The 26,964-nt window shown below is 41.1% G+C and overlaps 1 protein-coding gene across 2 annotated transcripts in view; it reads left to right on the forward strand.

Moving 5' to 3' along the window:
- Window positions 1-26,964, forward strand: part of trpc7b (transient receptor potential cation channel, subfamily C, member 7b) — a 68,240-nt gene that overhangs the window by 26,398 nt on the left and 14,878 nt on the right. For both annotated transcript variants that reach the window (XM_071899869.2, XM_071899870.2), the window contains exons 5-7: window positions 18,475-18,691; window positions 20,305-20,538; window positions 22,910-23,174. In XM_071899869.2, coding sequence (XP_071755970.2) covers window positions 18,475-18,691; window positions 20,305-20,538; window positions 22,910-23,174 — 716 coding nt within the window. The remainder of the gene's footprint in view (window positions 1-18,474; window positions 18,692-20,304; window positions 20,539-22,909; window positions 23,175-26,964) is intronic.

Genomic DNA, 26,964 nt, shown 5'->3' on the forward strand with positions numbered 1-26,964 from the left:
CAGGATGCAGAAGAACATGCTGTCAAGGTCCTGGACAAGACAGCAGACTTGGACGTGCAATACATTAACTCTTTTAAAGGTGTGTGTGTGTGTGTTTATATTCTACATTGTTGTTCTAGCAGAACTTACCTCTTACTTGTACCCAGGGGTTTAGTAAAGAAAAGAAATGGAAAGTTGCATAGAAATGGCATTGTGTTTTGTTCTCCCATCCTCAACACTAGGGCATGACATTAGTTCTGGTCTGGTGGCCTGACTGGATGCGGATGCACAAACCAAAGCTAGAAAATTATTATTCACTTTTTGGGGGTTATTGTAGTTATAACCTTTATTAATCCTTTCATGTGGTTATTGATGTCTTATGAAAAAAATAGCTCCTGCATATGCAGCTTTTAGGGATACTAAAAAATAACATAACTGTAAAGCTTTCAACAGTGTAATGGTATCTGTGTGTGCACTAGGTCGAGGGGTGTTTGCCAAGGCCCATTTCAGAAAAGGAGACTTTGTGGTGGAGTACAGAGGGGAATTAATAAATTCTGAAGAATCTCTAAGGAGGAGGAGGGCATATCACAGTAGATGTGTTGTTTTCATGTTTGACTTCTACTGGCAAGAAAAAACATTGTGGTAAGGCTTAGATTGAATTTTACATTTCTGAACAATTGAGTTTTTTTTCATATCTCAAACAAATGTGTGATAATTAAATGGTCATTTAGTTAGCAACTATAGCCATCAGTAAGTAGCCTGTGTTGTGTATCTGAAGTTCTCTTCTTAAGGACTGATGGTAAATTACAATCAGTGATTTAATTTTATGAAGCCTAATCAATGATTTGTTACCTTTCTGAAGTGTCGATGCAGCTCGAGAAGATGGCAGCCTTGGACGGCTAGTTAATGATGACCACAAGCATCCAAACTGCAAAATGAAGAGGGTCATAACAGAGGGCAAACCACACCTCTGTCTATTTGCTTTGAGGGACATTAATGCAGGAGAAGAGATAACGTATGACTATGGTGGAACTGATTGGCCTTGGAGGAAACAGGTTTGTCAAAAATGAGTTGCTAAATGTCAGTGTGAAAAACTGTCATTCAGTTAAAGAAAGATTAATGATTGTGAATATTGGCTTAAATGTGAACATCAGAATGATGCAGATTTGTTTTTTCTCAGATTTAACCCAATACTGGTGTTTCTGCCTCTGACTAGATTTGCCTAGTTCAGGATAACTTTGCAGCCTTTCATAAACATAGAGCCTTGTACAATGTAGTTTTTTTTGCAAAGATTGTGCTTCCAAATACAGTCTAAACAATGTAGTAACAGGTTTGAATTAGTGCAGACAGATCAAAAGAATCTGTTTGTGGAGGCGTGTGTCGAATCTTTCGGCTCTGGGCATTAGGTGTTGTGTTATACACATGTCCACATTATCACAGGTGAGGGTTGGGGACAATGAGGGAAAGGACCCAAATGCAGACTCTCAGGCAGGCAGGAACAGTTCACAGATTTACAAAGAAAACAAAACCAAGGCTTACACTGATGGTAGCGAATCCGAACTAAGAAAGTCCAAACTAAGAAAGTCCAAACTGAGAAAGTCCAAAAAACGAAAAATCCAAACTCGAGAGTCCAAACAAAGACAGTCCAAGGAAGGGTCAGATGGAAAATGGCAGGGTGCAGACACAAAAGGGCAGGTGAGGGAGGCACGGTTGTGACACACATAGAGTACATACATGTATTACATGTGATAAATTTGTGTGTATATTAGACTTGCCCCAAAGTGTCTTAAGACCACCAGTTTTCTTTTGGACCTTTTTTGAAACTGCTTATGGTTATTATTCTTAATGCTGACCATCTACTCAATAATAATGTTGAACTCATTCTTCAGGTTGAAGGAGAGTGGAATGCCACTGAGTCTTTCGAGGCTGACATCTCCAGAACAACAGAGCAGACTCCTCAGAGATCTTCATCCTCCAAGATGCAGGTACTCATTTTTGTCTGAATTTCTTTTCCTGTCTTTCACTGGTTCATACTTTAGTTTTGAAGCCTCTTCTGTTTAATTACTTGTTGGAGTTTTAGTCAAATCTGTGCAATGTTTGCACTTGGAAGTCAATTTTAGTTTTGTCTACATCAGTGTAACTCTGAAGTCAACGTAAGCTATTAAGAACATTCTGGTTTTTGTGATTTAATGGGGTCCGACCAGTCTTTGGTTGTGACCACTCCCTCTCATACAAACACACCTGTCAGGTCTCGTGTCATTGTGGGGTCCACGCTAAGTAAATAGTATTGTAGACATTGAATTACAGTAATGTCTCTTTTCTGTCCATAAACTTAAAAAAAATACATGTATGACATGTGTCATTGAACTTGAGCTCAGTTTGCTTTCTCCCAGTCATACCAGCTGTTGGTCACAGGTAAATTCAGTCCTGCCAGACGTCACCTTTACTTGTTCTCAGGTTAGAGCAGTCCTATAGCAGGCAACATGCGTATGACAGAAATCACAGCCAACTTGAACCTATCAATAGTAACTTAGATTTTGAGTCAGATACGGGAAACGTGTAAACAATGCCACCACATGCATTTCTCCTTGTCTCTCACATGTGCTTATATTATGTTTGAATTGAAATAATGTTACTGCTGACCATCTACTCAATAATAATGTTGAACTCATTCTTCAGGTTGAAGGACAGTGGAATGCCACCGAGTCTTTCGAGGCTGACATCTCCAGAACAACAGAGCAGACTCCTCAGAGATCTTCATCCTCCAAGATGCAGGTACTCATTTTTGTCTGAATTTCTTTTCCTGTCTTTCACTGGTTCTTACTTTAGTTTTGAAGCCTCTTCTGTTTAATTACTTGTTGGAGTTTTAGTCAAATCTGTGCAATGTTTGCACTTGGAAGTCAATTTTAGTTTTGTCTACATCAGTGTAACTCTGAAGTCAACGTAAGCTATTAAGCACATTCTGGTTTTTGTGATTTAATGGGGTCCGACCAGTCTTTGGTTGTGACCACTCCCTCTCATACAAGCACACCTGTCAGGTCTCGTGTCATTGTGGGGTCCACGCTAAGTAAATAATATTGTAGACATTGAATTACAGTAATGTCTCTTTTCTGTCCATAAACTTAAAAAAAATACATGTATGACATGTGTCATTGAACTTGAGCTCAGTTTGCTTTCTCCCAGTCATACCAGCTGTTGGTCACAGGTAAATTCAGTCCTGCCAGACGTCACCTTTACTTGTTCTCAGGTTACAGCAGTCCTATAGCAGGCAACATGCGTATGACAGAAATCACAGCCAACTTGAACCTATCAATAGTAACTTAGATTTTGAGTCAGATACGGGAAACGTGTAAACAATGCCACCACATGCATTTCTCCTTGTCTCTCACATGTGCTTATATTATGTTTGAATTGAAATAATGTTACTGCTGACCATCTACTCAATAATAATGTTGAACTCATTCTTCAGGTTGAAGGACAGTGGAATGCCACTGAGTCTTTCGAGGCTGACATCTCCAGAACAACAGAGCAGACTCCTCAGAGATCTTCATCCTCCAAGATGCAGGTACTCATTTTTGTCTGAATTTCTTTTCCTGTCTTTCACTGGTTCTTACTTTAGTTTTGAAGCCTCTACTGTTTAATTACTTGTTGGAGTTTTAGTCAAATTTGTGCAATGTTTGCACTTGGAAGTCAATTTTAGTTTTGTCTACATCAGTGTAACTCTGAAGTCAACGTAAGCTATTAAGCACATTCTGGTTTTTGTGATTTAATGGGGTCCGACCAGTCTTTGGTTGTGACCACTCCCTCTCATACAAGCACACCTGTCAGGTCTCGTGTCATTGTGGGGTCCACGCTAACTAAATAGTATTGTAGACATTGAATTACAGTAATGTCTCTTTTCTGTCCATAAACTTAAAAAAAATACATGTATGACATGTGTCATTGAACTTGAGCTCAGTTTGCTTTCTCCCAGTCATACCAGCTGTTGGTCACAGGTAAATTCAGTCCTGCCAGACGTCACCTTTACTTGTTCTCAGGTTAGAGCAGTCCTATAGCAGGCAACATGCGTATGACAGAAATCACAGCCAACTTGAACCTATCAATAGTAACTTAGATTTTGAGTCAGATACGGGAAACGTGTAAACAATGCCACCACATGCATTTCTCCTTGTCTCTCACATGTGCTTATATTATGTTTGAATTGAAATAATGTTACTGCTGACCATCTACTCAATAATAATGTTGAACTCATTCTTCAGGTTGAAGGACAGTGGAATGCCACCGAGTCTTTCGAGGCTGACATCTCCAGAACAACAGAGCAGACTCCTCAGAGATCTTCATCCTCCAAGATGCAGGTACTCATTTTTGTCTGAATTTCTTTTCCTGTCTTTCACTGGTTCATACTTTAGTTTTGAAGCCTCTTCTGTTTAATTACTTGTTGGAGTTTTAGTCAAATCTGTGCAATGTTTGCACTTGGAAGTCAATTTTAGTTTTGTCTACATCAGTGTAACTCTGAAGTCAACGTAAGCTATTAAGCACATTCTGGTTTTTGTGATTTAATGGGGTCCGACCAGTCTTTGGTTGTGACCACTCCCTCTCATACAAGCACACCTGTCAGGTCTCGTGTCATTGTGGGGTCCACGCTAAGTAAATAATATTGTAGACATTGAATTACAGTAATGTCTCTTTTCTGTCCATAAACTTAAAAAAAATACATGTATGACATGTGTCATTGAACTTGAGCTCAGTTTGCTTTCTCCCAGTCATACCAGCTGTTGGTCACAGGTAAATTCAGTCCTGCCAGACGTCACCTTTACTTGTTCTCAGGTTACAGCAGTCCTATAGCAGGCAACATGCGTATGACAGAAATCACAGCCAACTTGAACCTATCAATAGTAACTTAGATTTTGAGTCAGATACGGGAAACGTGTAAACAATGCCACCACATGCATTTCTCCTTGTCTCTCACATGTGCTTATATTATGTTTGAATTGAAATAATGTTACTGCTGACCATCTACTCAATAATAATGTTGAACTCATTCTTCAGGTTGAAGGACAGTGGAATGCCACTGAGTCTTTCGAGGCTGACATCTCCAGAACAACAGAGCAGACTCCTCAGAGATCTTCATCCTCCAAGATGCAGGTACTCATTTTTGTCTGAATTTCTTTTCCTGTCTTTCACTGGTTCTTACTTTAGTTTTGAAGCCTCTACTGTTTAATTACTTGTTGGAGTTTTAGTCAAATCTGTGCAATGTTTGCACTTGGAAGTCAATTTTAGTTTTGTCTACATCAGTGTAACTCTGAAGTCAACGTAAGCTATTAAGCACATTCTGGTTTTTGTGATTTAATGGGGTCCGACCAGTCTTTGGTTGTGACCACTCCCTCTCATACAAGCACACCTGTCAGGTCTCGTGTCATTGTGGGGTCCACGCTAACTAAATAGTATTGTAGACATTGAATTACAGTAATGTCTCTTTTCTGTCCATAAACTTAAAAAAAATACATGTATGACATGTGTCATTGAACTTGAGCTCAGTTTGCTTTCTCCCAGTCATACCAGCTGTTGGTCACAGGTAAATTCAGTCCTGCCAGACGTCACCTTTACTTGTTCTCAGGTTAGAGCAGTCCTATAGCAGGCAACATGCGTATGACAGAAATCACAGCCAACTTGAACCTATCAATAGTAACTTAGATTTTGAGTCAGATACGGGAAACGTGTAAACAATGCCACCACATGCATTTCTCCTTGTCTCTCACATGTGCTTATATTATGTTTGAATTGAAATAATGTTACTGCTGACCATCTACTCAATAATAATGTTGAACTCATTCTTCAGGTTGAAGGAGAGTGGAATGCCACCGAGTCTTTCGAGGCTGACATCTCCAGAACAACAGAGCAGACTCCTCAGAGATCTTCATCCTCCAAGATGCAGGTACTCATTTTTGTCTGAATTTCTTTTCCTGTCTTTCACTGGTTCATACTTTAGTTTTGAAGCCTCTTCTGTTTAATTACTTGTTGGAGTTTTAGTCAAATCTGTGCAATGTTTGCACTTGGAAGTCAATTTTAGTTTTGTCTACATCAGTGTAACTCTGAAGTCAACGTAAGCTATTAAGAACATTCTGGTTTTTGTGATTTAATGGGGTCCGACCAGTCTTTGGTTGTGACCACTCCCTCTCATACAAACACACCTGTCAGGTCTCGTGTCATTGTGGGGTCCACGCTAAGTAAATAGTATTGTAGACATTGAATTACAGTAATGTCTCTTTTCTGTCCATAAACTTAAAAAAAATACATGTATGACATGTGTCATTGAACTTGAGCTCAGTTTGCTTTCTCCCAGTCATACCAGCTGTTGGTCACAGGTAAATTCAGTCCTGCCAGACGTCACCTTTACTTGTTCTCAGGTTAGAGCAGTCCTATAGCAGGCAACATGCGTATGACAGAAATCACAGCCAACTTGAACCTATCAATAGTAACTTAGATTTTGAGTCAGATACGGGAAACGTGTAAACAATGCCACCACATGCATTTCTCCTTGTCTCTCACATGTGCTTATATTATGTTTGAATTGAAATAATGTTACTGCTGACCATCTACTCAATAATAATGTTGAACTCATTCTTCAGGTTGAAGGACAGTGGAATGCCACTGAGTCTTTCGAGGCTGACATCTCCAGAACAACAGAGCAGACTCCTCAGAGATCTTCATCCTCCAAGATGCAGGTACTCATTTTTGTCTGAATTTCTTTTCCTGTCTTTCACTGGTTCTTACTTTAGTTTTGAAGCCTCTTCTGTTTAATTACTTGTTGGAGTTTTAGTCAAATCTGTGCAATGTTTGCACTTGGAAGTCAATTTTAGTTTTGTCTACATCAGTGTAACTCTGAAGTCAACGTAAGCTATTAAGCACATTCTGGTTTTTGTGATTTAATGGGGTCCGACCAGTCTTTGGTTGTGACCACTCCCTCTCATACAAGCACACCTGTCAGGTCTCGTGTCATTGTGGGGTCCACGCTAAGTAAATAATATTGTAGACATTGAATTACAGTAATGTCTCTTTTCTGTCCATAAACTTAAAAAAAATACATGTATGACATGTGTCATTGAACTTGAGCTCAGTTTGCTTTCTCCCAGTCATACCAGCTGTTGGTCACAGGTAAATTCAGTCCTGCCAGACGTCACCTTTACTTGTTCTCAGGTTACAGCAGTCCTATAGCAGGCAACATGCGTATGACAGAAATCACAGCCAACTTGAACCTATCAATAGTAACTTAGATTTTGAGTCAGATACGGGAAACGTGTAAACAATGCCACCACATGCATTTCTCCTTGTCTCTCACATGTGCTTATATTATGTTTGAATTGAAATAATGTTACTGCTGACCATCTACTCAATAATAATGTTGAACTCATTCTTCAGGTTGAAGGACAGTGGAATGCCACTGAGTCTTTCGAGGCTGACATCTCCAGAACAACAGAGCAGACTCCTCAGAGATCTTCATCCTCCAAGATGCAGGTACTCATTTTTGTCTGAATTTCTTTTCCTGTCTTTCACTGGTTCTTACTTTAGTTTTGAAGCCTCTACTGTTTAATTACTTGTTGGAGTTTTAGTCAAATTTGTGCAATGTTTGCACTTGGAAGTCAATTTTAGTTTTGTCTACATCAGTGTAACTCTGAAGTCAACGTAAGCTATTAAGCACATTCTGGTTTTTGTGATTTAATGGGGTCCGACCAGTCTTTGGTTGTGACCACTCCCTCTCATACAAGCACACCTGTCAGGTCTCGTGTCATTGTGGGGTCCACGCTAACTAAATAGTATTGTAGACATTGAATTACAGTAATGTCTCTTTTCTGTCCATAAACTTAAAAAAAATACATGTATGACATGTGTCATTGAACTTGAGCTCAGTTTGCTTTCTCCCAGTCATACCAGCTGTTGGTCACAGGTAAATTCAGTCCTGCCAGACGTCACCTTTACTTGTTCTCAGGTTAGAGCAGTCCTATAGCAGGCAACATGCGTATGACAGAAATCACAGCCAACTTGAACCTATCAATAGTAACTTAGATTTTGAGTCAGATACGGGAAACGTGTAAACAATGCCACCACATGCATTTCTCCTTGTCTCTCACATGTGCTTATATTATGTTTGAATTGAAATAATGTTACTGCTGACCATCTACTCAATAATAATGTTGAACTCATTCTTCAGGTTGAAGGACAGTGGAATGCCACCGAGTCTTTCGAGGCTGACATCTCCAGAACAACAGAGCAGACTCCTCAGAGATCTTCATCCTCCAAGATGCAGGTACTCATTTTTGTCTGAATTTCTTTTCCTGTCTTTCACTGGTTCATACTTTAGTTTTGAAGCCTCTTCTGTTTAATTACTTGTTGGAGTTTTAGTCAAATCTGTGCAATGTTTGCACTTGGAAGTCAATTTTAGTTTTGTCTACATCAGTGTAACTCTGAAGTCAACGTAAGCTATTAAGCACATTCTGGTTTTTGTGATTTAATGGGGTCCGACCAGTCTTTGGTTGTGACCACTCCCTCTCATACAAGCACACCTGTCAGGTCTCGTGTCATTGTGGGGTCCACGCTAAGTAAATAATATTGTAGACATTGAATTACAGTAATGTCTCTTTTCTGTCCATAAACTTAAAAAAAATACATGTATGACATGTGTCATTGAACTTGAGCTCAGTTTGCTTTCTCCCAGTCATACCAGCTGTTGGTCACAGGTAAATTCAGTCCTGCCAGACTTCACCTTTACTTGTTCTCAGGTTAGAGCAGTCCTATAGCAGGCAACATGCGTATGACAGAAATCACAGCCAACTTGAACCTATCAATAGTAACTTAGATTTTGAGTCAGATACGGGAAACGTGTAAACAATGCCACCACATGCATTTCTCCTTGTCTCTCACATGTGCTTATATTATGTTTGAATTGAAATAATGTTACTGCTGACCATCTACTCAATAATAATGTTGAACTCATTCTTCAGGTTGAAGGACAGTGGAATGCCACTGAGTCTTTCGAGGCTGACATCTCCAGAACAACAGAGCAGACTCCTCAGAGATCTTCATCCTCCAAGATGCAGGTACTCATTTTTGTCTGAATTTCTTTTCCTGTCTTTCACTGGTTCTTACTTTAGTTTTGAAGCCTCTTCTGTTTAATTACTTGTTGGAGTTTTAGTCAAATCTGTGCAATGTTTGCACTTGGAAGTCAATTTTAGTTTTGTCTACATCAGTGTAACTCTGAAGTCAACGTAAGCTATTAAGCACATTCTGGTTTTTGTGATTTAATGGGGTCCGACCAGTCTTTGGTTGTGACCACTCCCTCTCATACAAGCACACCTGTCAGGTCTCGTGTCATTGTGGGGTCCACGCTAAGTAAATAATATTGTAGACATTGAATTACAGTAATGTCTCTTTTCTGTCCATAAACTTAAAAAAAATACATGTATGACATGTGTCATTGAACTTGAGCTCAGTTTGCTTTCTCCCAGTCATACCAGCTGTTGGTCACAGGTAAATTCAGTCCTGCCAGACGTCACCTTTACTTGTTCTCAGGTTACAGCAGTCCTATAGCAGGCAACATGCGTATGACAGAAATCACAGCCAACTTGAACCTATCAATAGTAACTTAGATTTTGAGTCAGATACGGGAAACGTGTAAACAATGCCACCACATGCATTTCTCCTTGTCTCTCACATGTGCTTATATTATGTTTGAATTGAAATAATGTTACTGCTGACCATCTACTCAATAATAATGTTGAACTCATTCTTCAGGTTGAAGGACAGTGGAATGCCACTGAGTCTTTCGAGGCTGACATCTCCAGAACAACAGAGCAGACTCCTCAGAGATCTTCATCCTCCAAGATGCAGGTACTCATTTTTGTCTGAATTTCTTTTCCTGTCTTTCACTGGTTCTTACTTTAGTTTTGAAGCCTCTACTGTTTAATTACTTGTTGGAGTTTTAGTCAAATCTGTGCAATGTTTGCACTTGGAAGTCAATTTTAGTTTTGTCTACATCAGTGTAACTCTGAAGTCAACGTAAGCTATTAAGCACATTCTGGTTTTTGTGATTTAATGGGGTCCGACCAGTCTTTGGTTGTGACCACTCCCTCTCATACAAGCACACCTGTCAGGTCTCGTGTCATTGTGGGGTCCACGCTAACTAAATAGTATTGTAGACATTGAGTTACAGTAATGTCTCTTTTCTGTCCATAAACTTAAAAAAAATACATGTATGACATGTGTCATTGAACTTGAGCTCAGTTTGCTTTCTCCCAGTCATACCAGCTGTTGGTCACAGGTAAATTCAGTCCTGCCAGACGTCACCTTTACTTGTTCTCAGGTTAGAGCAGTCCTATAGCAGGCAACATGCGTATGACAGAAATCACAGCCAACTTGAACCTATCAATAGTAACTTAGATTTTGAGTCAGATACGGGAAACGTGTAAACAATGCCACCACATGCATTTCTCCTTGTCTCTCACATGTGCTTATATTATGTTTGAATTGAAATAATGTTACTGCTGACCATCTACTCAATAATAATGTTGAACTCATTCTTCAGGTTGAAGGACAGTGGAATGCCACCGAGTCTTTCGAGGCTGACATCTCCAGAACAACAGAGCAGACTCCTCAGAGATCTTCATCCTCCAAGATGCAGGTACTCATTTTTGTCTGAATTTCTTTTCCTGTCTTTCACTGGTTCATACTTTAGTTTTGAAGCCTCTTCTGTTTAATTACTTGTTGGAGTTTTAGTCAAATCTGTGCAATGTTTGCACTTGGAAGTCAATTTTAGTTTTGTCTACATCAGTGTAACTCTGAAGTCAACGTAAGCTATTAAGCACATTCTGGTTTTTGTGATTTAATGGGGTCCGACCAGTCTTTGGTTGTGACCACTCCCTCTCATACAAGCACACCTGTCAGGTCTCGTGTCATTGTGGGGTCCACGCTAAGTAAATAATATTGTAGACATTGAATTACAGTAATGTCTCTTGTGAAACGTGTAAATAGTACCAGTCATACCAGCTGTTGGTCACAGGTAAATTCAGTTCTGCCAGTTAAGTATAAGCCAAATTAATTTCTAATCTGGACACCAAGGTAATGTTTACTGAAATGGTATTTTGCAGTTTTATGTGAGTAATTATCTATAAATCTATAAGTCATTTCCAGCTTTAATAGCAATTCTTAAGAAAAGTAATGTCTTCACTATATATTTAAATCAATTTAATGCCACCATGGTGAAGTTAATCTCACTTTTTTTTTCTCAAGGCTTTTTTTCCCTTTAATATTATCTGCTGATATTGAGTCCAATCTGATACTTATATTTACCTAAATATTGATTTAATATGTATCTGAAACATTGAAATAACATCTGTAGATACTAAATCTGACACACCTTATTGTTCACGAGCTACTTGATCCAAATACTGAAGGTCCTGGTTCAAAAAGCTTAAGTTGATAAACTTAAATTTCTGATATAAATGAGTGATTAACTTGGGGAGTGCCACTCCTGAAATTGACATGACACGATCAGCTATATCGAAGACGTCTCACACCTTGTTGGAACTACAGAAACACTCAGTCCACTCTGACTGTACAGTGGTGTTTCAGAGTGGAGCTACTTCACAAACAATCTTTGGTTGAGTGTCAGAACTCACCAGTAACCTTGTGAGGCAGCTGGATTCGCGAGAGCGAGAATCCATCTTGCCAGGCTTCAATCTATGCGCTTGTGGTCGAACCACAGTGGTTCGGACCAATCAGCGTGCTTGCTAGCTTTCAAAGTTCCTCAGACTGCGGCTTGTTGTTGTGTTTCCTCTTCGGCTGGTCTTCGGATTGGTTGTAGTTAGGTGATAGACGGTGATAGACAGATGGTTCATCCAATCACCTGCCAGGTATTTTTTGAAAGTGCCTGCCCTTTTCCAAACAGTTTCAAAGGACGACTTCCCAGATGGTTCTGTGTAACAAACCATCTGGCGCGTCAGGTTAACTCACCGGTGCGCCCAAAGAATTTTTCACATTCACACACTGTAGTTTTCACTTTCATATGCAGTGAAATGTTGTACTGTACAGCGCGGCTGTTGTAAAGAAGAGCAGTGTTGCAACACTAGCAGACTGAGGTGGACAAAACACAGTAGAGTACAGTAAAGAAACACACTAGAGTACAGTTAAGAAAGGATCAGATTTTGATCGGCTTTATTTTAGCCGATGCCGATCCATTAAAAAATGCCCGGATTGGCCCTGATACCGATACTTAGGATTGTCTCAGGACGGCTCTAATTTACTGTCGTATGACTAATACTTCATAATTGTTATTTTTTGCAATTTGTTTTCTTCTGGTTTTCAGAGAGTCAGGTGTCATCTAGTCAGAGGGAAGAGAATGAGACAACAGTGCCAGATGTGAGTCATAGCGATGCAGCACCAAAGCAGGGCACCATGACACCTCCACAAGCCATCATCATCAGCCGTCATCGCAAGTCACGAAAAAGGGAAAAAGGTAAAGTTTTTAGATATTTTAATTTTATTTTGAAATTTACAATTTGAACATAATGCACTTCCTCTATTTGATATCAAACTTTGTTACTGTATGCTCTTTCAAGATTGACTGCTCAAAAATGTAATGTTTGAGTGCCACATTCTTTGTTTGTGTTAATTGCTGTACAGGTCGCCAACCTTTCAAGAGAAGGATGTGGGAGGAAGAAGAGATCCTTGCAGTCGAGAAGCACATGATATCCTTCATCACTTCATGCCGTGTTCCGGGGAAAAGTGACTGTGATAACTGCCTTGAACTGGAGAAAGTAGCACTTAAAAACAGAAATTGGCTGGCCATTAAATTCTACATTAAGAATCGAATCACAGCTCTCAAGAACAAAGTTTAAAACTGTCCTGTTGGCACCTGTTATGCTTGTTGTGTCGCATGTTTACAAGGTCCCCTCGGGTCATAATCAAGGCCTTGAAAGTTTTTGAAAATAGGCATAAATAGACATGGGTCATTGGAAGTGCTTGAATTTATATATTTGTGTTAGAGAAGGCAAGAGACCACATAGTCTGCCATCACTGTAACACAGCACAGCAGACAAATTCTCAGTGTTGTAACAGTAATTAACCTTGATCTATGTCCATGGGAACCCTGTGTTTTGTTCATTTAACTAAGAAGTTCTCAAATGTAGAATGTTGTCTACACTCAAGTAGCTGTAGAAGTTGAAAAAATAAGTAAAAATACTGAAATTGGTAAAATGTGACAGCGTCTGGTGTTTTCGTTCCCAAAAAGGGCAAGGTCATTTTTCAGTTTTTTACAGATTATGAAAGTGCAGATTATTGTAAGCTTTCAAATGATGTCATACATTGAAATCTGAAAATATTTGAAGAAGATATGCTTATTTGAATGCTGGTACACCTAAAATCAAGTAGCAGAGAAAATCCCCCTCAAAGATCTAGAGCTTTTTCACACTTCTCACAGGCAGGTAATGGGTGGGAACAATAGCTGGTTAACTCCACCCCTAACCACTCCCCCACTACATTTACATGTAGGGCATTTAGCAGACGCTTTTGTCCAAAGCGACTTACAGTAAGTACATTTGTCAGAAAAAGATGAAACAACAATATCGCTGTCGGTACAGTAAGGATGTCAATAGAACAAGTTTCAAGCACTCATAATTGCTAGGTTAACCTATTGCTGGTATACAACAAAGATAGCTAGGGTAAGATGCTACACGAGTGGTTGAGTCCCAACTTGGTTGTGGTCCCAACATGGGACTTGTGTCCTGTAATAATGCTGACCTTAATGGTGATACCTTTGTCTGCGTTTAATACTAGGTTTCATATGGTAGCATTGAAATTGTAATAATCACAAACAAGCTCAGACATCCTGGAGAAAGGGACCTATTTTCTGACCGAAGGAGAGTGGAAACAGTTCACTAATGAGAGGGACACTTCTGGTGCACTACATCCGTGCAGGTGTCACAGCATGTTGACTAATAATATAATACTCTACTGGCCTAAATATTTATTTAAACCTGATCAGTACTCAGAAATGGAATATAATTGTGTTGTACAATGAGTTAACAGAACCTAGATTTTGCCAGAAATTAAGCTCCAGCAAATATCTTGGCACTCACCAGTCATAAGTGTTAAGTGGCTCTACAAAGTAAGTTTAACCTGAATGTGTGTTAAGTGGTACTCAGGAAGACAGAAAAGCCAGATAGTGTGTATATGCTGACCCCACTAATAACTAAATACCTGACAAGTCCCCAGGAAGTGTGGTCTAGTCAGGTCACGGAACTCTACTTTGTCTGATTGATAATTTGAAGTGACATCTCTGTTTATGCCCGCTCCAGTATACTGCCTGATTTTTTTCAGTGCTGTACAACCTTCAGAAAGGGTGGTTCCCACCATGCATGTTCCTGTCAGGTGTCACCACAATGCCACAAAGACAAGTATAGGTGTGTGTGTGTGTGTGTGTGTGTGTGTGTCTTTCCGTGTATGATTACATATGATTATGAACAGCCTCTGTGATAGTCTGCCATGTTCTGACACAGAGAGAGAGGGAGGGAGGGAGGGAGGTAGAGGGAGCAAAAGGAAGAAATAAAGAAATATGTAAAGCACTTTGTAACTTTGTTTTGAAAAGTGCTATATAAATTAAAATTGTTATTAAAAATGTTATACAATATAGATTATTAATAGTAGAAGTAGTAGTACTAGTAGTAGTAGTGGTATTATTATTACACAACAGCAGCAAAGAACATGACAGTCAGGAATGATTTGAAAAGCAGAGTTCAATATAAGAGAAGAAATTGGAGCGAATGTTTATTGCGAAGTACAGAGGGAGAAAGAGAATTAAAATAAATTAAATAGACCTAACAGAGACAGAACAGATGTTTAATATCAATGTTATGGCAGCTCAAAAGGGACAAAAGGCACATAAAAATGGATTCTGTAATGAAATGGATAACAAAGGGTAGAAAGCGACTGCTTGCCAGGCATAAAGGCAGAGGCAGGTTACAGTGAGAGAGCTTTTGATGTGTTGTGGTTGATTGTGTGTGCTGTACCCTGCTACGCCTGGTGCTAATCACACCGCTTTGTTGTGTACAATAAGCGAAGAGAATTAGTCACCCCTATTACAGCTCATAATATTCTCCAGTCACTACACACCAATATTAGAACCCCAAACCATATTGCATTTCATATCAGCTGGGAGAGATGAGAAAGATATTGATATTTTCTGCGGCTCGAAGTGTGGAGTACTTCATCACAGAGAAACATGGACATAATTGGTTGAGAAATCTGCTTTAAGAGAAAAATATGAGATGTGCATTGGCCGCAAGTGATGAAAAATAGAGTTGTATTTTGATATTGAATGCTTGTTATTGATTAAAAAGGATGAAGGATGGAAAAATACAGACATTCAGAGAGTGATGACACCTGCTTTGGTAGGTACACGAGAATCCTTTGAGCCTTCCTAGAGCGACAGAAACAAAGATGAAACATACACAAAGAGAGAAAAGAAAACAGAGAAAGAAAGAAAATAGCCTGGGAAGAGGCTTCTCTCATTGGGCCCCCTCCTTCTGGAACAATCTCCCTGCCATTGTCAAGGAATGAGAAACGCTGCCTCAATATTTAAGTCCAGACACGTTTATTCAGCACAGCCTACAGCCTAGCTTAAGGGCGCTACATGGTGCAATTTAACATCAATAAAGTATTACCACATTCATTTTGAGTTAACATTTTTTATGGTAATTGATTAGTATAATTAGCTTAAGCAAAGGAGACCCTTGCCAAGAAAATTAGCAGCTTCTACTGACATTTACACTGCATTTTATATCTAATCCCTGTCATGCTAGTTTCACTACACGTTAGCTTAGTGTTAGCTCAGTGAATTTGCATTGCTATAGCTTACCAGAATGCATATTCACTGTTATCATGGGCTGTCAGTGGCTCTCTTTGAAACAAATAACAAGGACAAGTGGCAGCATCCTCTTTGTGAAAGGAATGAGGTTAATGAGAAATGTGGCCTTCATTTTGAGAACCAGAGCATTAACAACACTACTGGCATGAGGTAGAGGCTGCCAATAGCCTAAATATGGTAACTATACCAAGGTATCACAATTAATTTGACAATGATATGCTGATAATTAAAAATGTTACATGCAGCACCTATACTTCCACTGTATAGCCATTCATTTCTTTGTTTACTTCCCTGCAGTTTGTCATTCTTTTACTCCTGCCCATTGCCTATTGCTCTCATACCCATTCACTCACAAGCTCTGGCCTCATTTCTTGGATTTTATAATGTAATTATTCAATCTCTTGTTTGTTTTATTATCCTATTTGTGTCCTTAGTGTTCTGTAGGTTAGCGCTTTGTGATAACCCTGTTGGTTAAAAGTGCTTCATGATTAAACTTGACTTGACCTGAGAGAAAGAAAGAGAGTTTGAACAAACCCTTACTGTTCATTTAAAACCGAGGTGCTTTCAGATTGCATTTGGCTTTCTACATGGATAAAGGGAAAGACATACAGTACGTGTGTGTGTGTGTGAAAGAAAGATAGAGATATGAAGCTACCATTGCTCCACAAAATATACGTTCGCTTCTCCCCTGCATCTCTTTTCCTCCTCAGATCTTCTCCCTATTTCCCCCTGTCCCTTGGGAGGTTCAAACACCGGTCGCCACAAGGAAAAAACAAAACACAATAAGCCACATCGCCTAATCAATACATAGATACACAGAGCAGGATCCCAACATATGCATCATGCACGATATTATCTCCCTGACCTATTGAACACCGGTGAATGCTCCTGCCATCCCCTACCCCCGCCACAGAAAACACTGAGATTGTAGCATCCACATATTTTCCTTAGTGAGCAGGCAAGGAGTAATGGAATCAGTTTGATTAACATCTCTGTGGTGCTGCTGATCAATATGGTTAAATAAGGGATATGGCGAGTTCGATGGCTGACTGATTAAATAAACTGTATTGACGAAAGAGAGAGAGAGAGAGAGAGAGAGAAAGAGTGCAGGAACACAAACAAAACACGCACATACTATACACACACACATACAGCGGTGAGACAGGAACACACACACACACACACATAAGATAGTGTTCACAATCATTCAAACACGCATCCATGCACACCACACACACACACACACTCTAACACATGGAAGCTGTCTAGATGATTAGGTGATGATAGCTTACAGGGACTGCCCCAGGCTAATTTACAATACAGAGAGACAGAAATCGATGAGCGCAATAGGTTTGTGCGGTGCGAACATGTATCCGAGTCAGCATGTATCCCTTCATGTTATCGCGTGTGTGCCGAGGTTTCTGAGTGGATGCCCGCCCGCCCGCCCCATAGATCCTCGTGTGTGTCAGGCTCGATTCTCCCAGGTGAATAGATGTAAGAGAATAATAGAGGACACAGCCCCATTCTGGCCCTGTGGGATTTCCATTTCACACCCAACCTCTTTTATTTACTCTGCATCCGCCTGCTGCCAGCGGCCGCCGTTTCCGTGGGGACGGGAACGGAGGAGAGAGAAGATCAGCTCTTGTCACCATCACACTGATAAATGCTGCGAAATTGATCAGCGTTATCTGCACTGCCGCTGAGATAAACGAAGGACACAGATGCCTTCCAGTGGCAGGAGGAGGTTTAGAGGTTTTGCAAGGTTAAGATTTACCTGACACCCCCTTCCCCCATTTTCTAGTGGTGTGTGTGGCATGGGAACAGCTATTGGATCCGGTGTGTTATCGTGCATGCAGAGAGCAGAGGCACCCTGTGGGTTGTTAATATCGAACACAGCAGGTTTAGAGAGTGGCAAATGTTGGGATCTCAAATGTCTGTATGGGTTTAAAAGTGTGTGTGTGTACATTTCTGTGTGCATGCGCGTGTGTTTCATGTGTGTGTCTGCATGTTCTTGTGCGTGTGCATTCATAAGTGGGTGTGTAAAGCTCCATGTACACGCACCACCTTGTGCATCGCCCCTTTTGCATAACGTTCTCCCCATATGGTGCATTTCCATAAACTGCGCTGATTGTCTGGCAGTCATCTGGTTGCACTGGCATTATGTCACGATAAAAGTGATCAATGACTAAGCGTATCCATGAATTACAACAGTGCTGTCTGCTGCTAAGATCGCTGTGTGATTTAATGCAGCGTTTTTCATATTTTGATCTCTGAGGAACCTGCAAAACAACAGTTATGACACGAGTCATCTCAGTAAATAAGAATAGATGTATTTTAATTGTCTGCGATTTTACACTTGTTTGTTACTTTTTCACTGCACAAAGAACATAAAATTGAAACTGATACTGAATCCAAAGATCCAAAATCTGCCAAACTCAAGTGAACACCAATGTACCCAATGTTTTTGTGCTGCTTTTTAACTCACCTACAACCCACCTTTAGGTCCGTACCCAGCTTTTCTAAACCACAGATGTACTGGAATATAAACCTCATCCTTTCCCCCCACCTTCCACTCCCAGGTCGGTCAGATCCTGCGAAGCCCCTTCATGAAATTCGTGGCTCACGCCGTCTCCTTCACCATCTTCCTGGGTCTGCTGGTCATCAACGCCTCCGACCGCTTCGAGGGCGTCAAGAACCTGCCCAACGAGACCATCACGGACCACCCGCGCCAGGTGTTCAGGGTCAAGACCACCCAGTTCTCCTGGACGGAGATGCTGATCATGAAGTGGGTGCTAGGTGAGTTGCCCTCTCAACACTGTGCCAGTGCTTTGAAATGAGTTTTGAAATTCATCCCCGGGGATCCACATTTGTGTAAGAATGTTTGATTCAAGCTGATTGTGTAGGCTATTATGCAGGCTAAGCTACGAATTTGGAAGGTTTAGGAGCCATAAGAGCATGTTGTTATTACAATGGCAGGATCAAAAACTTGAAGCCTAAAAAACATTGAAACATTAACAAACATGTATGCAGTTACAGCCAATTAAAATGCAAATGGAAGGTAGATGGTCTCAGTGTAGATGAGTGGTGTCAAGGCAGATAAATGCCTCTCAAGTGTATGATAAAAAAAATAACCTTGATATGACATACACTCAATAAGGGAGTTGAGGCAAAAATTTATATGTGCTTATCTATTTTTGCTTTTCATCAATATGGATTTGACAGTATCAAGATAAAGGCGAGATCAATTTTTGCCAGTGTTTTTGTAAAAGTGTTTGAGGCTAATCCAGATTATTCTGTAGAGTTTCTTTTTAAAACACAAGACCTTCCTCATAAATTAAGCGCCACGGGAGAGTGGGTGCAATTTATCGCCCACCTTTGATTCGAGGCAGAGTAAAAGATTAATACCATAAGGTGGAGGAAAGGCAAGGTTATGGCAATACAATAACTCATTCTCTTTTATCTGCCAAAGATCAAATAGAAGTTTCCAGGTTGGGTGCAGCGCAGGCTGAGCTAGTTGAAACAGAAGCCTTGCTGAGTCCTAAAGATAACCTAGCGGGGAATTTGGAGGTTAATGTGAGCTGTGGGGCTGCGAAGAAGGTTGGAGAGGAAACGAGGGAGGAAAGGGGGGAATGGTTGGCAGGAAAGTAAAAGAAAGGGTAGAGTAAAATATGGCGTACAAGAAGGTAGGCATGGATAGAGAGAAGGGGGGTGACAGAACAATGAAAGTATACACATAAATAGCCCGTGGCAATCTCTGTCAGACATCAGCTGCTTCCCATCTGCTCACGTTCTCCCTCTCATCTAGAGACACACATAATGTTATTATGTTTGTGTTTGTGTATGTGTGTGCGCATATGGTTCTGTTTTTGTTTGTTTACCAGTAATGGCACCATTCTTTTCCCATCCGCGGCAATTTTTGGCAGCAGGTGTGTGTGTGTGTGTGTGTGTGTGTGTGATTCTGTGTGTGTTTACTGAGCAGTGGCTTCAGCAGAGCAGGATCATTGTTATTCCAGTGGCATGCTTTGAAGGCCCAGTAATTGTTATAGAGATGATACTGATCAGGGCGCCTTTTCAATAAGCAATTTTCTCCTTGTTTTGGCTCCAGATTGAGAATGACAGAGTGCTTGTGTGGGAGGAATTTTTCACAATGTGTGTGTGTGTGTGTGTGTATGCACGCGCATGCGCCTGGACTATAAGTGTAATTTATGAGCGTATTTGAGTCATGTTTCTCAACCTCTGTGTCTGTGTGTGTGTGTGTGTGTGTGTGTGTCTCGGTATTCACATGTTCATCTGTGTGTTTGCCCGTATTTGTGTGTACGCATAAATTTGTCTGTGTATGTGTGAGCGACCATATTGTTGTCAATACTCATCCATGTGTGTGTGTGTGTGTGTGTGTGTCCCTTCCTCAGGTATGATCTGGTCGGAGTGTAAGGAGATCTGGAGCGACGGGCCCAGGGAGTACGTCATGCACCTGTGGAACGTTCTGGACTTTGGCATGCTGTCCATCTTCGTGGCGTCCTTCACGGCACGCTTCATGGCCTTCCTCAAGGCCACCAAAGCCCAGCAGTATGTGGACATGCACGTCCCAGACGATGACCTCAGCAACGCCTCGCTGCCTGACGAGGTGGCCTACTTCACTTTTGGTGAGCAGTGACTTCTGAATATAACTAATGTTTGTGATATTGGTAATATTACTTCCAATAAAAGGTAATGAATTAAAGTGGGAGTTCATTGCTGTGGTGTTTCTGCACTGCACTTCTCAGAGATCACCTGTCAATCAAACAGTGTGTCCAGCACTGTGACATCTTCTTCCTTGGATTTTCTGTTGATGCAGTTTGAGTTTCTGTAGGTGGCGCTCTTTTCTCCGTCTGTTCAGCCTATGGTGGCTATCGCTGCTCATGCTAACTACCTGGTTCTTCTTCTGTTCATTCTAAACAAACCGCTGTTGCTGCTGCCGGAAACGTAAAATGCATCACTTCCTTTGAGCCAGAGGATTTTACCTGGGAAAAACCTACCAGAGGTGTTTAGAACAGTAAATGTAAAAGCTTTTGTAAACTGGCTATAGGTTGAATTACTATTGTGTTATAGTTATAGTTATCAATCGACAATACAGCATTGCAAAATGGACATTTATTTATGTGAAAATGTTGTGGATTAATAATTAAATCATATACCACTGAATAACAACTAACCTAGAAAAATGAATTGGGAAAATGAAGGAGAATGTTTTTGTCATTTAGAATGAAATTCCACTGTTGCATACTCATTTCAAGATGGGCACATGCACATGCACATACACACATGAATGCACTGTCCTTTTTGACCTTATTCGTCTCATCTGCAGCACACCACATGCAAATACCAGGTACACACACACACACACACACACACACACACACACATACACACACAGACATGAGTGAATGCAAATGCTCCAGCACATAAGAGTGATTAAGTATAGGCATGTGTAGGTACACACAGATGAGAAAATGTGTATAGTACACATATGCACAAGCACACAAACACACACACCTGCATATACACAAGTGAACATAGATCTCTAAACGTGCAAATCCACACAAAATTTAAGCTCAGAATGATAAAAGTGTTTCTCCTTTTTCACCTTCCCTACTTTACCTCCCTTTCTGAGAAAAATACTGCCAAAATATAATACAATTAAGAAATAGGTCATTAACACAGAATATAAACACATTTCTCTCACTCCCCCTCCGCTCTGACCTAAGAGTAATTAAAATGTACAACTAGAGGAACCATTTCCCCATTACACTACATTAAAAGCTGCTGCTGCAAGCTACTGTACCTCACTGTACCCTTCCTGGTGGCCTTCCTGGAACCTTCACCAGTGCTGTCACCTGGTGGTCTGACTCTGGAAGTACATTAGGACATATGACTGCAGTGTCAGCTATCATGTCCATACTATATTTAACTGCTGATACATTTCTGTGAATAATCTTTATGTAATGCAAATAGATGCCAATGTCAGCATTGAGCTCTGTTCTTTGCCGCACACAATTACACACATCTTTTTATCTGTTTTGTACACTGTGTATGGTGTGTGGGTGTTACTGGTTGCCCTAGATAGTCACACAAACAAAACAAAGCAGAAACAGAGAGAAAGAGAGAGAGAATGTTGTCCTTTGATTTCTTTCTTTCTTTCTTTCTTTCTTGACATCCTCTCCACCTACACGTCTGACTGTCCCTCTCTTCCTCTCCCTCCCTCTCCTTCTGTCTCTGTCCTTACTTCTCCTTGTACACACCATCTTTTAATCCTCTCTCTTTGCTCACTACCAGTCTCATACTCCTCGCCTTCCCTCCTCCTCTACCTTTCCACTTTCAGTCCAAGTTCCTCCTCTCCATACTTGGTTAATTCATCTTCTTACCTTCTTTTCCATCAGCACACTTGTTTCATTATATCTTGATATTTTAATAATGAGTACATGCACATACCGTAGATCCCTGAAGGGTCGGACTTAATGAAGGAAAAATAATCTCTTCTCAGATCCTATTGTAATCTAAAGTTGGAGCTTTTAATTTCCAGCAAGTTTTTGAGGAACGGTGAGGTGCAAGAGGTGGCCATGTTCAACATCAACCCAACAAGAGCAAAACTGTCACAAGATGGTATTATGACATGGTAAAAACTGGAAACTATTGTGATGTGATATCAGAAAGATATACTATAGGTTCTAATTTCACAAAACAATGCAGGTAGCAGCTATGGACAAGTACAGATGTTGTCTCAACTTTAATTTTGGTGCTATATTTACCTGGTGTAGGTCATTGTATCAACATCTGTTCAACATCAAAATCTTTGCTGGGTAAAATCTGGACTTTGGACTTTTTTATGGGCCAATTTCTATTGCAATGAGTCAAATAATGTACACAACTTTGACAACAATCTCTGGATCAATTCCGTAGATACATAAACCAGATAAACCATAAGCCAGTTACTCAACCCCTGCTCTCCTCTCCACCTCCCACTTCCCCCTCCTCCAGCCAGGATCAAGTGGCGCCCGTCGGACCCCCAGATCATCTCCGAAGGCCTGTACGCCATCGCCGTGGTGCTGAGCTTCTCGCGCATCGCCTACATCCTGCCGGCCAACGAGAGCTTCGGCCCGCTGCAGATCTCCCTGGGGCGCACGGTCAAGGACATCTTCAAGTTCATGGTCATCTTCATCATGGTGTTTGTGGCCTTCATGATCGGCATGTTCAACCTGTACTCCTACTACCTGGGAGCCAAGTACAACCCCGCCTTCACTACGTGAGTTATGGGTGGCTTAGGGCTGGCCGGGGCCAATGTGTGTGACTGTGTGTGATTAGAGGGTAGTTGTGTGTGACCGTATGTACGCATTCATGTCTTTCTATCTTGTCTCCCTCTCTTTGCATCTTTCTCGCTCACTCATACATGCATACACAAACATGGGCAAACACAATGTACCAACATGACATACTACCCCTATGCTAATCATATCATGTCAGATTAGACCGCAAAAAGAGCAACGGATTCATGTCAAAAGCATCAGATTAGTGTCCCATGTTTGTACCTTGTTTGCTAGACAAGGCTACAGAACACAAAAATCCCCACCACAGCATTCACCTTTGTACTTCCTCCTCGGTGAGACTGCTTGCTGGGTTTATTGAGCGCCTGGTGTTACATCAGTGGCAAAGATCGAACTTTAATCTTCCCTCAGGCCTAATGCTGACTATTTGTCTAAATTTAATAAGGGGAACCGGGAGCAGCTAACTGAATGTTTCTCTCACTAAAATCTATAGTAAACAGTCGTGGAGGGTGGGCAGGTAAACAAACTTTTTTATCTTATGTCTTCAACAAAATTGTGGGCAGGGACAGTGACCTTTTCCCCATGTCCTTTCCTCTATCATTCAGTAAGGGGAATGCATTGCCCTTCACCTCTCCCGTAATCTCCCCTAGTTCTGACAAAGATGGAAACCGCTGGACCAAACGGTGAAATTCAACCTTCCATGTGTAACTGAAGGTCACTTGCCCTTAGCCTGGCTCAAACAGCGAACTCCGTCTTTTTTCCGATCCACCAATTGAAACAGCAAAGGGGTGTATTTCAAGAGGCTATATCATATCAACACACTTCACATACCACAATGACCCCCGCTGGAGGGCTGGGTTCAACCATATTATCTGGGTCACTGCACCAATTTCACAGATGGTCACTGGTCATTTGCAAGCACTTCACATTCAGCGCTTGCCTACAGTCTGGCTCAAACAGGGAGCCCTCCACTCGCTGGAAAGATGTGACCAAAACGTTGTCTATTCACTGCCTTATCTGATCCACTACTGGAAAAGAATCCATTTTGAATGGCGAAGTGGGCGTGTTTCAACTTAACAGTGAGTTTACACCACAGGGCTTTAATGCATGGTATCAATCAGTCTCAAATATGTTCATTCATATGGTTTTCAAACCTTTTCCACATCATAAAGTGTGTTTTGAAGCTTTCAATACATTTTACAATAGCATCTAATCACCTAAGATATTTTGCATGTTGCTGAGTCATGTATCAGCCTGAAACCATGAAACCAGTCTAACATGTCCTGCAACAAACCAATCTGTACCACAATCTACCAGCTGTCTTCTGCCTTTTATTCAGTTGCATCCATGTCTCCCCTTGGCTATCCTTTCTCATCAGTTGCAACATGGGTGATAGTGGATTTTTCATTGTCAGTCTGGTTGTTATTAGGGAAGCCATCCATCTTGAGCTTGTGACAGAATCTTTTAGCCAGTGTGTCTATCATCATCCATCTCACAGTGAAAACTTCATCTGAGGTCTCTCTCTGTCACTTCTCACCATTCTTTTCCTGAGTGCAAAACATCCTCAGCCTTCGGCAGAGCAATTACAACATTGTCATTCTGCTCGCTCACTTTATTCTGCTCAGTTGAATGGGAAAAAAATGCTTTGAAGTCAATTTAGGGTGCAATCACACCTACAGTTCATTTTCTTCTTCTAGTAGAGTGTAAAAGTTTACTTTGTTGCATTTTTTGTATTTGGTTCGTTAAGGTTCACACTGCCCAATTACAAGTGAGCCAGGGCTTGTAAACAAGTCACATGGACTCACAAGTTGTCATCCTACAAGGTTAGAGATTTTGGCGATAATGAATCAAAACAAATCTGATTCCAGTCCCTGTAACTTTAGCATGACGTACTTGTCTGTGCTCTTTGCCGTACTTTACCTTCTCTGGTGTTCATACCAGCATCAGTCTGGACTGTGGCTTGACTTCCTACACTCAGGTCTTTTTTTTAATGCTAGGCTTTCCAAGCATGACGAACTGCTGCCTGTCAGATGTCAACATACACCTCCATATAACCATAAAACGGTGTGTTTTGGGATCGTTTGGTGTATTTGGTTCAGATTGAGTTCTCTCTCCTAACGAACCGCTTGGGAGAGGAACGAGACCCGCATTTAGTTCGAATAGCATTGTTCTCACCTGCACAAACAAACTGACCAAAAGGAGTAAACACTCCAAAGTTACAGTAGTCCTTAGAGTGTTCCCTCCGCTTTGTCTTTTTGCTAATAGTTTTTGACAAACTGATTATGATTCTGTGATTCTGGAGGTGCCAGTCTGCCTGCTTGTCTGTCCATCTATCTGTCTGCCTGTCCATCTCCATCTGTCCATACATCTGTCTGTCTGTCTGTCTTTCCACCTGCCCGCCCTTGTGTCTGTATGTCCAGTTGATCTAGGTGCATTTCCTCCTGGTTTGTGTGTAACAAGGCTGAGCCGCAGCACAGCGGCCTTAGAGGCTTTGAGCTCTGCTTGGCTGCTCACACAGAACCAAAGATCCAGGCAACGTGAAGGGCAGACAGACCGAGCAGCAGCATGCAAGGAGATAAATAGACAGAAAGACGGGCAGGTAGACAGTTAGAAACAGAGGCTAATGGAAGTGAAATGGGCAGACAGACAGTCCTCTCACCTTTAAGAATCAGCATCAAGGCCACTGTCAAAGATCAGTGCAATACAGCCATGTTTAAAATGGAAACCACTTCTCTCCTTCTTAACATTCCTTGACTGCATGTCTTGACAGAGTAATTGTTGTATTTTTGGCAAGAAAATGACCCTGGATTTCATCTGCTAGAGGAGCTGCGTAGCTGCGTGTCTGACAGTTTTTCAATAGTCTAGTCTGGAGCTGTGTTGAGATGCTTTTAGCATGAAAGGGACCCCATGAATTCTGTTGCTGTTGCCGGTCTCGCCACTAGGGGTCAGTCTGGCTTCAAGTCTCACACTGCCTTTACAGTGTGTTTCAGAGCAAACGCCTATATGTACTGAACTGTACTTGTCTGCATTAAAGCAGGTAATTTTGTACTGTACTATCGTTTCATGGTGTAAATGTTATCAACAACATTAGTTCAGTATTTCTTTCTTTTTTTTTTTTACATGTCTTACAGAGTTTGTACTATGTACTGACTTGTATACTGTGTATACAAGTCATACTGACTTTTTGTGTGTCTCTCTCTCTCTCAATTAAATTAATAATAATATATAATAATTATATAGTTATTGATTGGTATAACTGTGTATGATAAACAGTATTGCCAAAGCTGTATGTGAAATGTAAATTCTCAACCAGCCAACAATCTCTCTCTCTCTCTCTCTCTCTCTCTCATCCATAAGAGAACATATGTCTGTGTGTGTGTGTGTGTGTGTGTGTGTGTTCTCTGTGTGGCTGTCTGACAGAGCAGGTTTTGATGGAGGGCGGTAGTGAGGGCCGGTCTGATAGCTGTGATAGTGCAGGACAAGGAGGGAGCCAGGTGGAGGTAGTAATGATACCCCAGGAGGGGCCGCTCACACTGCAGCACGAGGGGAGAGATGTGGGGGGGTGGGGGGTGGTATAGTGGAGGAGGGTTGCGGGGGATATGTCTCTCACACACACGCACACACACACGCACAGCTGGATAGGGCTTAATGAAGACTGAGCAGTAATAGCCACACATGCTGAATCCCCAGAGGCGCGAAGATTCAGACGGACTATCTGACTCACACACTTCTAAAAAAAAAACACGCCACGCCACATGCTCTTTGTTGAGT

Source organism: Centroberyx gerrardi, chromosome 16 (genome assembly GCF_048128805.1).
Source record: "Centroberyx gerrardi isolate f3 chromosome 16, fCenGer3.hap1.cur.20231027, whole genome shotgun sequence".
NCBI classification, from domain to species: domain Eukaryota; kingdom Metazoa; phylum Chordata; class Actinopteri; order Beryciformes; family Berycidae; genus Centroberyx; species Centroberyx gerrardi.